This window comes from Arvicola amphibius, chromosome 2, assembly GCF_903992535.2.
Source record: "Arvicola amphibius chromosome 2, mArvAmp1.2, whole genome shotgun sequence".
Classification (NCBI taxonomy): domain Eukaryota; kingdom Metazoa; phylum Chordata; class Mammalia; order Rodentia; family Cricetidae; genus Arvicola; species Arvicola amphibius.
In genome coordinates, this window is record NC_052048.2 from 93,065,351 (window position 1) to 93,078,047 (window position 12,697).

Below are 12,697 nucleotides of genomic sequence, written 5' to 3' on the forward strand. Positions count from 1 at the left end.
GAAAAAAATAAGGCGGCTCTCACAAGACTTTAAACAGAGACAGATTCTGATCGCCCCTCCCCCGCCCCCTCAATTCTACCCCAGAGAAGGCGGAAAACAGGTAGAACAGCTACTCAAAGGCGCTAAAAATAGAGGGTGTAACGGTCCGAGTGCTCTGGGCTTTGACAGACACGGTGGGGGCGGAGCCCCGAGGGGGCGTGACGGGGGGCGTGGTTGGGGTGTGGCGAGACCGGGATAGACTGCCTAAGTCTAGCTTCGAGGGGCGGGGTAGGGGCGTGGTCAGGGCGGGTCAGGGGCGGGGCCGATCCGTTCCGGTCCTTTAAAGGGGCTGAAGCGCGGCGGGACCTGAACAGGTGCCGGCGGTGGTAGCAGACATGTCACTGTCGCGCCCCGCGTGGCCTGCAGGCCCTGCCCGGCCTGTCACTTCCACACGGCCTCCCGAGGACCCCGCTGCGACGCCACCCAGCAGCAAGCGGGCTCGTCTGGAGGAGCCTGCCGGCGTCTCGGCGGCGGCGTGGCCGCTGCTTGTGGTGCCTCGCTTGTCTGAGGTAGAAAAAGTCTGGGAGTGGTCGCCCAGACCCTTCCCAGCGTTCCTCATTCCAAAGAACCCGGGCAGCTCAGGCGGCGGGAGGCAGCGGTGTGGCCCGGGGTGGCAGGACAGAACATTCCAGACGCAGAGCTGTTGGCAGTCTGGAGTCTCAGGAAGAGCAGATTGTTCGAGGGCTCCAGGAGAGTCTCGGGAACCAGGGCTGCAGGAGGTTAGGGAGGCTCTAGGTGTGCGCCATGGTGACCCAGCAGAAGTGAGTCACGTTCCACCCAACACCTCCATGCCTGGTGTCCAAAGAGTCAAACCCGAGCCCGAAGAACTTCCTGCCCTGGGGAAGGGAACTACTCTGAAAGAAAAGAATTCTGTGAGACAGCCAGGAAGCCCATTTCTAAATGTTACATTTTCTGAGGAAACTAAGCCAACATTACATGACATTGAGGACAGATGTAAAGTTGTCAGTGTCATAACCTCAGAGAAAAAAGAAAACATTTCATCATCTACACTAAAAATATCAAGACTTCAAAACCAGGCCTGCTTGGGAAGCGCCAAACCCGGTTATTTTAGAGATAACATCACAATAATTTCCCCTGAGTTCCCAAGGGATTTAAATAGCAACATGTCCTTTGTCTATTTAAAGGAAATAGCAAAGAAAAAGAATGACAAAGTTGTGGCATATGCTAGGGATTTCACAAACATTTTCTGGTCCCAAAATAGACCTGATGCTAAGAAACAAAAGTTTCAGGATGATAAAAAAATTGTATTTGTGGAAAATAATTTTTGTGGCTATTATGAAAGTCAACAGCAGTCACTCCCTGTTGAAGGGGAAATAGATTCGATCAGTTTAAACTGCTGTCACCGTAATAGTATCGAGGGTGATGTAAGATACTCCAGCAAGAATTCCTCTCTAACACTAGAAGATGCCAACTGGGAGGCAACAGAAAGGAATCTAGACTGCTACCTACCTACCAGACAAGAAGAATCTCAAAGCTGGGACTCTAACAGAGCTGTTTTGAAAAGGAAGAGACAAAATTGTTGGATAAAGAAAAATTTTAGGGTTATCTGTGAAACTATGAAAAAACTTAGAGAAAATTCAAATTTGGCACACTTACTAGAGACTGACCTTTTAAACAAGGGAGACCATCACAATGCAAAAGTCAGTGATGTGCATGAACCACAGTCAAGTACTTCGGTGATAGGAACTCTGGGTACTTCATCCAATTTAATAAAGGTTGTTTGGTTTAATGATAAAGATGAAAATGCCAATATACTACAGCTGAGGCACTATACTATGCAAAAATATATATCCAGAAATAAAGATGGTACTAGTTTGACCTGCCATCAAATGTTGACATGTGAAAAGCAGATTGATATTCAAAAGAGTGGCATTTTGAGCAAATTTTTGCAAAATAACATTTCAGACCTCTATACTATCATTCTGAAAACCAATATAGTTTCTTTGCTCAGTCACTTTGTTTCTTTCATAAGAAATGGAAATAATTCAGAAGAGGGTTGCATCTTCAAATGTTTAGTGCATTTGAATTATTTGAAAAATATTATAAAGGAAAGTCATGTTGTATATCTAACAAGGATGTTCATTTCTTCAAGACCGTTAGAAAACAACACAAAATCTATGGCAAACAAAAGAAAGCTATTTAAAATGGAGCATGTTCTTGAAGAAGCTAAGAAGCACAGCATCAGCTCTCTTAGTATAGCAACTAAAAGGTTTCCAATTTACAAACCACACGAAAATGTTCCTCTTTTACTGGATTTTGATGACACGGAAGGACTTTCTTTGTCAAAAGAGCCTAGTTATGAGAATGCAAGTTGTTCTGAGCAATTCCTAAATGTGGAGAATTGGGCTTACAATAGTTTTGGTATTGCTAACACATGTGTGAAGTCTGATATGCTATTTATACAGAATAACTGTGGACATACTAGTGAAAAATATTATGAAAGTGGTATGTACAATCAAGATTTAGATATTGAAAGGAAGCAGAAGCATAAAACCCCTCATTCTATTTTTCAGTTCGTGTTTGAACATATCTTTAATGCTAGGCAACTGAGCACATTGTTAAACGAAAATAAAATACATAATGATCAGATAAATGCTATGGTGATAACTCAGAAGTCCAGCTTGGAGAACTTGCTAGATGATATAGAATGGAAAATATATGACTTTATTTTGAAGAAGTATGTCAAGGCCCCAGTAAGTTCAAGTAGTTTCCAAGTTCATAAAGCTATTGGCATAGAGAAAAAAGAGGTTAGTTCTTCCCCAATCGAAAGCGTGTCTTCAGTGCAGGTAGCTTCACGAGTGAGTAAGTTTGTAAATGTGAGAGAAACTACATCTGCTTATCAAAATAGTGGAGCTAACACAAAAGAGACTGGAGACATTTTGCAAGAAGGCAAGTTAGCTAATTCAGCGCGTTTTCATCCAGAGAATGACTCTACATTATATGCTGATTATCAGTTTGAAAGTGATTCAAGTGGAGAGAACAATGAATGTTTTCAGGGCTTAGCTGCTCGATGTTTATCAACAGAAACTCTGCCAATAGCAAAGTATTTTGAGATGAAGAGTAAATTTGATTTAGTACTTGAAGAGCTTCGTATGTTTCATGAAATTAGTAAAGAAAATGAAATTCCAAGTACAGCAGAAGCAAACAATAGGAAAGAAAATTACTTTGGAGAAAGTAATGATGTTAAGGAGGCAAGAATGGAGATAGAAAAAGATTTGGAAATGGTTGAAACCAACAAAAGAAATGCACCTGCTTTGCCCCTTCATTTGAAAGCAGGCGCCAACATGCATAAAAGACACCAACGTTTATTTAATTGGAAAACAATCCCTACTCATGGGGGACAGGCAGTTCCAAATAAATATTGCTGTCCAAGATCAGAGGAAGAATCCCTCAATTCTACTCCTGAGGAAGGTATGCCATTTATTTTAAAATTTCTTATTCATGATAAAAAGTTAGTGCTTTTTCCTGTGTAAGAAAATATATATTTTTTAGCAACATATAAAATAGAAGAGGCTTCTTGAATGTATGTTATTTCCAACAGAGACACATTAAAATGTTAGACAATAAATTGAAGTTGAAGAAAACAAGTCACTTAAATTTTAAGAAAAGCTCCAAACTTTTATTTATTTTTTCTAAATATTTGGAGCCAATCGAAGTCAATATTTATAAAAGCAGTTTGCCAATATTGTTAACATTTGTAGAGCAAAGTTACTTTCTCTAGAAAGGGCTATAATAAGCTAGTCACTGAAGTGACATAAAAGTTATCTTGGGCCATAATATGTTAGTGTTTATTTTCAGATTATAAGAAACCTTTTCACAAAAGTCCTGCCTTTTCTTCTGAGGAATGTAAAAAAGAAAAGACTGATTATTTATTGAAGGGAGGTAAGATCTTCTGTTATTTTTAGAATATGTTTTAAGATGGCTGTAATATTGTCTTAGCATGATGAAAATACTTTGGTTGGTAGAAAACAAGTACAAAATTTTATACTTTAAAAAAAGTGATGTTATTAATTTCAATTTAGAAACTGGCTAAAAATTAAAATAATAAAATGCCCTCTGAAAGTACGTTATAATATTTGCAGTAGTGTATGACAATACACTACTAAGTCTAAGTAATAAGATGTGTTTTAAATTGCTGCGGGAGTGCCTTCCCCCCCCCCCCTTCAGGCAATAGCTGTTGAAATACCAGTCCACTGGGGCGTGGTCTATTGCTCTTTAAAAAAGAGCCGGCAAGCCTCAGCTCGCTCTCTTGGTTCTGGCACTTGGTTCCGGCTCCTGCTCCAGCAACTAGACTCCTTTCCTGATGGCTGTTGTTTTGTAAGTTTTACCCCTAAAATAAATACCCCTTTAAATCCTAACTAGTGTGTGGGAATGTTTCACATATTATTAAATGTGTGACTCATTACATATGTTGGCAAAATACTAAATAAAAGAGAATCCATCCCAGGTGGATCACCGTTCTTGAAATGCCACTCCAAATTATGCTCTATACCATTGGTTCCCAACCTGTGCATTGTGACTCCTTTGGGGATTGAATGGATCCTTTCACAGGACCTCCACATAAGATACCCTGCATATCAGATATCTATATTATGATTCATTACAGTAGCAAAATTAGAGTTATGAAGTAGCAATGAAATAATTTTATGGTTGAGAATCACAACATGAGGAACTGTTTTAAGGGCTTGCAGCATTAGGAAGATTGAGAACCACTGCTTCATATTTTATACCTCTATAGAGCCTCTCAAGTAGATATTTTATGAATATAAATAATTAGTAAATCAGTATTTACTAATACTGATCTGGGTATTATGGATCATGCCTTAATCCCAACACTACAGGGACATTGACAAGAGACTCTGGTATACATTTGAGGCCAGAAACCAATATTCTAGCAATTACTTATTATTTTTAGGTGTTGACATGATTTTTAATATTACTATTATAATTTTATTTTTAATTGCTATTAAAGAAAACAACCAAAGAAAAATCAAACAATTGCCAATAACACCTAAGAATTTTTCAGTATCAGAATAAAACAAAAATAGGACTAGTATTTATTCTAACTTGTACCAATGAGTTTAGTTAAGGATAGGATTGAAATTAGGAAACATGGTGAAGTTAGTTTTGTAATACATTTACATGACAGTATTAAATCCAAAAAGGCTACATTGCAAGGAAAATATATTTACTCAAATGCCTTCAGTGAGCCACCGTTTCTCATATATATTTTTATGTCTTTACATCATCAGAAAAATGCTATCTCCATCGCCTTTATTTTGTCTTTCCTTTTGTCTCAATCTTTGGTGAATTGATCTTAGAAATTAACTGATGCTTGAAAGATCAAAAGTATAGAGGTAGTTTCTTCTCCCCTGAAAACACGTGATCACCGGGGGACTGATAATCTATGATTTTAAAGAGTTATATTGGTCAGGATGCAGTCTTCTTCTTCCTAGAAAGACAGGGAACAATTGGATTTAGGAAACTAATTTGATGTAGAATACAAAGAGGTTAGGAACACATATCCACATTGTTGCATGTTATGTGGCAGCTGCCAGTTCACCTGGTATTTTTTTCTTTTTAATTTGGTTTTTTCGAGACAGGGTTTCTCTACAGCTTTCTGGAACCAGCTCTTGTAGACCAGGCTGGCTTCGAACTCACAGATATCTGCCTGCCTCTGCCTCACAAATGCTGGGATTAAAGGCATGTTCCACCACTGGCCAGCTTCACCAGGTATTTTATATGTCGTTTAGGCCAGTGTTGTTCTGACTTTAATGTGTTTGTGAATCTTCTGAAGATTGTGTTATAAGATTCTGCTTTCATGGTAACCAAGCTCTGAGATTCTGAATTTTGAACACTCTCCTAGAGCCACAGAGGCAGATGTTTGCTAGGATGTTGATCACATCTGTGCAGCCTTGACTGTCCTGGAACTCACTCTGTAGACCAGGATGGCCTGGAACTCAGAGATTCACCTACCTCTGCCTCCCAAGTGCTGGGGTTAAAGGAGTGTGCTACCACCACCAGGCTTTATGACATGTTTTTAAATACTGACTTTTAAGAACAATTTCTCACAGTATTCTGGAATGTTTATATTTTTAAAAAGGTTAGCAATAAATTAATCAAGAATATAGAAATAAGAAAAAGATCATGTTTTATTCTTCAAAGGGATGTATTACCAACATCATAGCTTAATGAAACAGGTCATCATTGTACAAAGGACCTACTACTGATGGAAATTAGTGTAGCCACTTTCCATCCATTGCAAAATTACCATAAGTTACTGTTACATTAAGTACAAAAGGGAAGGGCATACTTTAAAAAAGAAATATATTACTAATTTTGGCTTTGTTCTGAAATAATCTTTTAATGAAAAATTCATTTTATGCAAAAATTTTAAAACTGTCTAATATATAACCAAATATAGTATATCATCATGACTAATAATTTTGTCTGGTTTGGGCATCCCAGTAAGTTTAAAAACTTTATAAAAAGTCTAGTAATAATATTTTTGCTTATCATTAAATTTATATTTTTAATGGTAAATTGAGTATAAAATGGATATGCACCTTTTTGGAGTGTTTACTTGTTTTTTTTTTTACCTTACTAATATGTGCTTTAAATTAGGATTCTGTTTCATCAGTGTTTACATAGGTATATTTGATTTGCTCAGCTTTGAAATTATGGTGTTTAGCTTTTGTTAGATTTAACAAAATGGGTTTAGCAAATGTCATGAATGGGTTGATGACAGTCTTTTTAGTAAAATGGAGTATTAAAGTAATACTAATTTACTAAAGCCCAATTTATATTTGAGTCTTACAAATGTATTATATAGTTTATATGGGAATAAAATTTCTTAAAGGTAATGCATCATATCTACGTGTGTAAGTTAAGTGATCTTGAGAGAAAAACAGCTCTGTGAAACATTCAAATTTTTTAGAAAATTATATAGTGTTATTATGTTAAATAAAACTAAAGATCCATAGAGTAATCCATAGTTGTAATTACACTTGTATTCTATTAAAAATAATCTCTATTAGAAACCAAGTATAACCACTAACAACATGGCAGAATTGCTTAGCTTCTAATTGAAAAATAACACACATAAAGCACACTATCAAGTTGGCTAAAATCTTAATTAGTTTTTGAGCTTATTGTTCTTGTGTCAGAGTTTCTGACTGGAATACTGATCTTAGGTAAGATATATATATATATATATATATATATATATATATATATATATATGTTTCTTAGTTTTCCTGTACTTACCTTCCCATGTTATAGAAGTGGATATAATAAGATTAAGTGCAATAATACATAGTGAATGGTGTGTAAATCCCTAGTAAATGTGGCTAGTATCATGATTAGAATAAGGACTTTTAAACATATTGGTAATTTTTGCTTTCTATTAGTAAATTATGTTGTTATCTTTGCAGGCAGTCATTTGTCACATGGCATTTCCAGAGTACAGCCTCTTAAGACGTGCAGCCGTCCAATTAGAGTCGGCTTGTCAAGAAGAGCTAGGCTGAAACAGCTCCATCCTTATCTGAAATGAAAGGGTTGTTAAGGACTAAGAAGAAACTCCTGGGCTTTAACAGCTCAGCATGTCTAGGAATGTTTTATTTCTTGCTTTGTAGAAGTGTTTTCTTCAGCTTTCAGATTTTGTGCTTTCTTTATAAAATGTAGAGAGGTTCTTTTGTGTGTAGATTATTTTATTAGCATTAAAAGAAAACTTTCAATGATATTTTCCTGTCTCATGATCAATATACACATTAACGTATTTTCATGATCTTATAAACCATTTCAGCATCTTAATTTTCATAAATTTTAAAAGGAAAAATCTATAACTTCTACTTTTTGGAAGGATCTGTGGCTTATAAAAAGGTAATGAACCAGTGTTCTAACCTACTCTACATTTTGTCAGGTGTATAGGATATTCCCTCCCTCCCTTCCTCCCTCCCTCCCTCCCTCCCCTCCCTTCCTCCTCCCTCCCTTTCTTCTCTTCTTTCAGATAGGATATCTTGTAATTCAGGTTGGTATCAAACATCCTCTGCAGCTGCAGCTGCTTCTGCTGACCTTGAACTCTTGACTCTCTTGCCTTCAGAGTACTGCCCTGAGTTGTAGCTTCCTTCCTGTCCTTGAAATTTGTAGAGAAATAAAGAATACACATATTTTCAAAGTAACTATCAATAGAATAAAGCAAAATTTAAAAATGCTAGACAAGTAAATAACATTGACATATTTAGAAAAACGGTAAGGAAAGAAAGAAGTATCAAGAAAATGCAAGAACAGAAAACAAGGCCAGGGTTACTTCACTCAGTATATTTTGCAAATACATCCGCATCAGTTCACAATACAAATGTGGCTGGATTAGATGATCACCAGTAAATGCTCTCAGACCCACAAAATTCAACCTCAACTTTGGCTCTATTCCTTCCTCCACTGAACACTTTCCAACTCCAACATCCAGCTTGAAATCCCTCCACCCACTCGCTGCTTTAAGTGAAAGCTTTTTTTTATTTGCTTTCTTTAAAAATCATTATTTTTGAGTATAAATATATATATATATATATATATATATATATATATATATCACTAAATGATGCTATACCCACTGTGTTGGGTAACGCCATCATTTGAAGTTATCTTTTCTACATAGACTTTAGTTCTTGTACAATGCATAGCAAGTGCTGTAGGAGAGCATTTCAAAAAAACACTCACTGAGCTGTTCCACCTGTCCAACCTCAGGGCTAAAGAATAAACTCGCAGTCTGTGCTTCATGCTTTTGGCTCTCTGATTTACGAGAATTATAAACAAAGTTCTATGGGTTTCTGAACTCCAGGCTCCATGGTTTCCTTCCTTATTACTCTGGCATCTAACAGGAACCCCATACATGTCACAGTCCAAGAGAAGTTCCTGTTGTTTTACCTAAAAGTCCTTGTAGTGCGAATTCTATTTGGTCTTAATAATAAAAACCCAGAGCCAAATATTAGGGGATGAAAGCTGAAAGATCAGAGAAGCAGAACAGTCAGCCACTATTTCTTATCTCTACAAAATCCTGAGACTAAATGGGGCATCCTGTCTCTACAAGTCATCAGACTGAATTCTGAGCTCTTGTCTTCTCCCGCTTTATATTCCTCTCTCCGTCCAGCTGTATCACTTCCCATCTCTACCTCCCTGTGTTGAGATTAAAGGTGTGAGCCACCACCGCTAGGCTCTGTTTCCCTTTTAGACTGATTCAATTTCATGTAGTCTAGAGTGGCCTTGAACTCACAGAGATCTGCCTGCTTCCGTCTCCCTAGTGCTGGGATTAAAGGTGTGTGACATCACTTCCTGGCCTCTGTGGCTAACTAGTGTGGCTAACTCCACACTCTGATCTTCAGGTAAGCCTTATTTGTTAAAACACAAAAGAAGTATCACCACATTTTTGTATATTGTATGCAAACAGTATACATAAAGTTCCCCTTCATAAAGTTCTCATTTCAGTAAGGAGGAACTCCGATAAGTTGCTCAAGGCAGGAGCCTTGGCGTCATCATTGACATCTCCCCACTCCCATCCTCTAACTGACCTGCCACTTTGGCCTCCCTTGCTTGACTAACTGCAGTAGAATTGAGTTCCTATCTTTGGAGTTTTTTGCCTCAGCCCTCACCTCTGTCTTTTCTGAACATAGTATCCAAAAAGAACCTTTGTAATATAAATTAGCATGTTATAGCCTAGCTCAGCACAATGTAATCTTCTAGTCCTTATTTTATTTTGATTAAGAGCCAAACTCTTAATTTGGTGCCTAAGTACACTACCGCATTCCTAAGCGCCACCTTACTATATTATCCCCTTGCCTGTTCCACTGAAGACACTAGCCTTGCTCTGCTTTCTGCAGGCAACCTTTGCACTTGCCCACTTTTTCTGGAATGCTTGCTAAGCTAGTACTCTACCTTATTCTTCCCCTCCTGAGGACTTGATAACTGCTTCATTTAATGGCTTCTGGCCGCTACATATTTCTATGAGTGGCAATCTTGTTATAAAGCACATAGGGTACTTTAGGAATACTGCACTTAAAATATACATATTTGTCACTGCATTCTCAGTCTTACCTTTTTCTTCAATATGTCTCGTTTTATAATAGAGTTGGTTATTATAGTATATTTAATTCAACAATTCATGCATTTCAGTATTTAAAAAATTTAAGAATAGAAAGAAAATCTTTTTCACGTAAAAATCTTTATTTCATGCAATGTATTTTGTCCATATTCTTTCCCTTCCCCTAACTCTAATCTCCCATATCTCTCCTTTTTCAACTTCTTGTTCTTTCTCTCCAAAACCAGGAAACCAAAACAACAAAGAGCAGAAAATCAAAATATACAAAAAAACCCCAAAAGAAAACCAGTAAGACAAAAGATACCCACACAAACAAAAACACTCACACACAAACCCCATGGAGTTCGTTTTGTGTTGACCAACTATTTTCCCTCAGAATCATTTATCACTGCTGGCGTTCAGAATTTTTCTGCCTTTTCTTCTGCAGAGACACCAGACTCTTGAGGAGAAGGGTTTGCGGAAGAGGTTCCATTTAACACTAAGTGACTGTGAGCTAACATCTGGGAAACCTGCATAGAAGGAAACTAGGCCCCCTGAATACAGGTGTCAATGATGTGGCTTGGGCAGTATATGGGGCCAATGGCAGTGTGACCAGAAACTACCTCTAAAGCATGAGCTGACCTTGTGGATCCCGTTCTCTATGGAGAGATACCTTGCTTAACCTTGGTTCTGCCTCAAGGAGATGAGGGGACACAGATTTAGTTGACTTCCCAGGGGAGGCCTTACTCTCACTGAGGAGTGGATGGGGGTGGGTGGGGAAAAGGTGTAGGGTGTGGGGTGGGGAAGAGGGGGACAGGGAGCAGGAGGAGAGGAGAAGAGAGAGGAAGAACTGGGATTGTTATGTTAAAAAAAAGACTAAATGATCCAAAATCACTTCCTACACATTGTCCAATTGTGGATTCTTTTGTTAATTACCATCTTGTGCAAGAAGTAGTTTCTCTGATGGTGGCTGAGTGATGCTGTAGGCTGTCAGCATAGCAATACATCATTAGGAGTTGTTTTATTGCTATTTTCCTGTAGGAGAGTAATAGTGTAGGTTCCCCCAGGCCTGTGATTTATCTAGTCTCAGTTTATGGCCAATTTAGGAGTGTTATGTAGTTTTCACTGTTAAAGAAACACTTTTGAAAGGTTAGGAAAAAGTTTAGCTAGTCTGACATTTTAACTAAAATCACATTCATCTTTATTTAGTTAGCTAATTTGCTTTTGCGGTGCTAGGGACTGAACCCAGGGCCTCACACATGCTAGACAAAACATTTGACCACTAAGCTATATTCCAAGCCGAAATGTACTAATTCTTAAAGCAACAATTCTGAGTTTTTACTTTTTCAAAAATTTATTATTTATGACCCTAAGTCATTTAACTCACAATGGAGATAGTAATTGTGTCTCACAATGAGGTTCTTTAAAGATTAAGTGATCTGATTTTTATACATACAAAGTTTAGACAACCATTCTTTATTATGATTTTTAACAAAATATTCATATTTCAGTGAATGGGACCATATGGTCCATCTGTCTCCCTTTTGAAAGTTCTTCATGAGTGATTCTGTGTGCATGCTGCACATGCGTGGACGTCAAAGGACAGCTTTCGGAAGTCAGTTGCTCTCTCCTTCCGTCATGTTGGTCCCTGGGAACTGAGCTCAGGCTGTCAGGCACGCATCTTTACCATTTCCATCAGCTCTCAACTCTATAATTTTGACAGCAAAACTTCCCAAATTCTAATTTCAATAGCTCAATAATTTTGAAAACACCTTTTAAAATTAGATATGCATTTTTCACTACTGTCTTTACCTATATTGGACCATTTATTCTTTAAGTAACCTTGTTAGGCATGATTGCTTTCTCCATTTTGAATGTGAATTAGATGACTTATGATTATAAAGTATGAAACTGTAGCGACCGGAAGTCTGCCTGAGGCTCAAAACTTTCAGCTGTAAAGTTTTTCTAAAAAATATTTCATACTTATTTTTGTGTATATGTGTGTGTATATCTGTGTGTGTTTGCATAAGCATACATGTTTCTGGGGGCATGTGTGCATGTGTAGGGGCCAGGCAACAATCTCAGCTGTGGTTTGTGATTCTTATCTTCTTTCTTGTTTGCGACAAGGTCTCTTTTGTTCCTGCACATGCCAGGCTAGCTCAGCAGTGAGCTTCTGAGGATTCAGGAGAATCTTGAAGAATGGGGAGGCTGGGATTGCAGGCACATACTTCTGACTTTTTCTTTTACATGGGTTCTGGGACTATAGGTTGTTAGCTTGAGTTCAGGTTGCCTAGAATCGCATCGTTTTTCATGCAGCCCTATTTCTTGACATGCAATGCAGACTGGGAAGTTGATGGACTCTTCCTCCTACTGTATTTTTTAAAATATACCTTCTTTTATATTCTGGAGTTTTATAATGGGGCCTTTTGAGACTGACTATACCTCAACACTTTACAACTAAACTAGCTTACTAATGTTCTACTTTCTCCCAGCTAGTGTTTTCTCATTTGCCCACAGTCGTTACTCTCCTGGGTACTCTTCTCGGTTACCTGTTTAAATCTTTTC

General features: G+C 37.8%; 1 protein-coding gene across 1 annotated transcript; it reads left to right on the top strand.

Annotated features, from left to right (window-relative positions):
* Positions 1–374: 374 nt before the first annotated feature.
* Positions 375–7,612, top strand: Rad51ap2 (RAD51 associated protein 2). The gene is made up of 4 exons (XM_038317912.1): positions 375–1,614; positions 1,972–3,471; positions 3,859–3,942; positions 7,494–7,612. Exons 1-4 carry the CDS (start codon positions 375–377, stop codon positions 7,610–7,612), a joined length of 2,943 nt encoding a protein of 980 aa, XP_038173840.1.
* Positions 7,613–12,697: the final 5,085 nt, after the last annotated feature.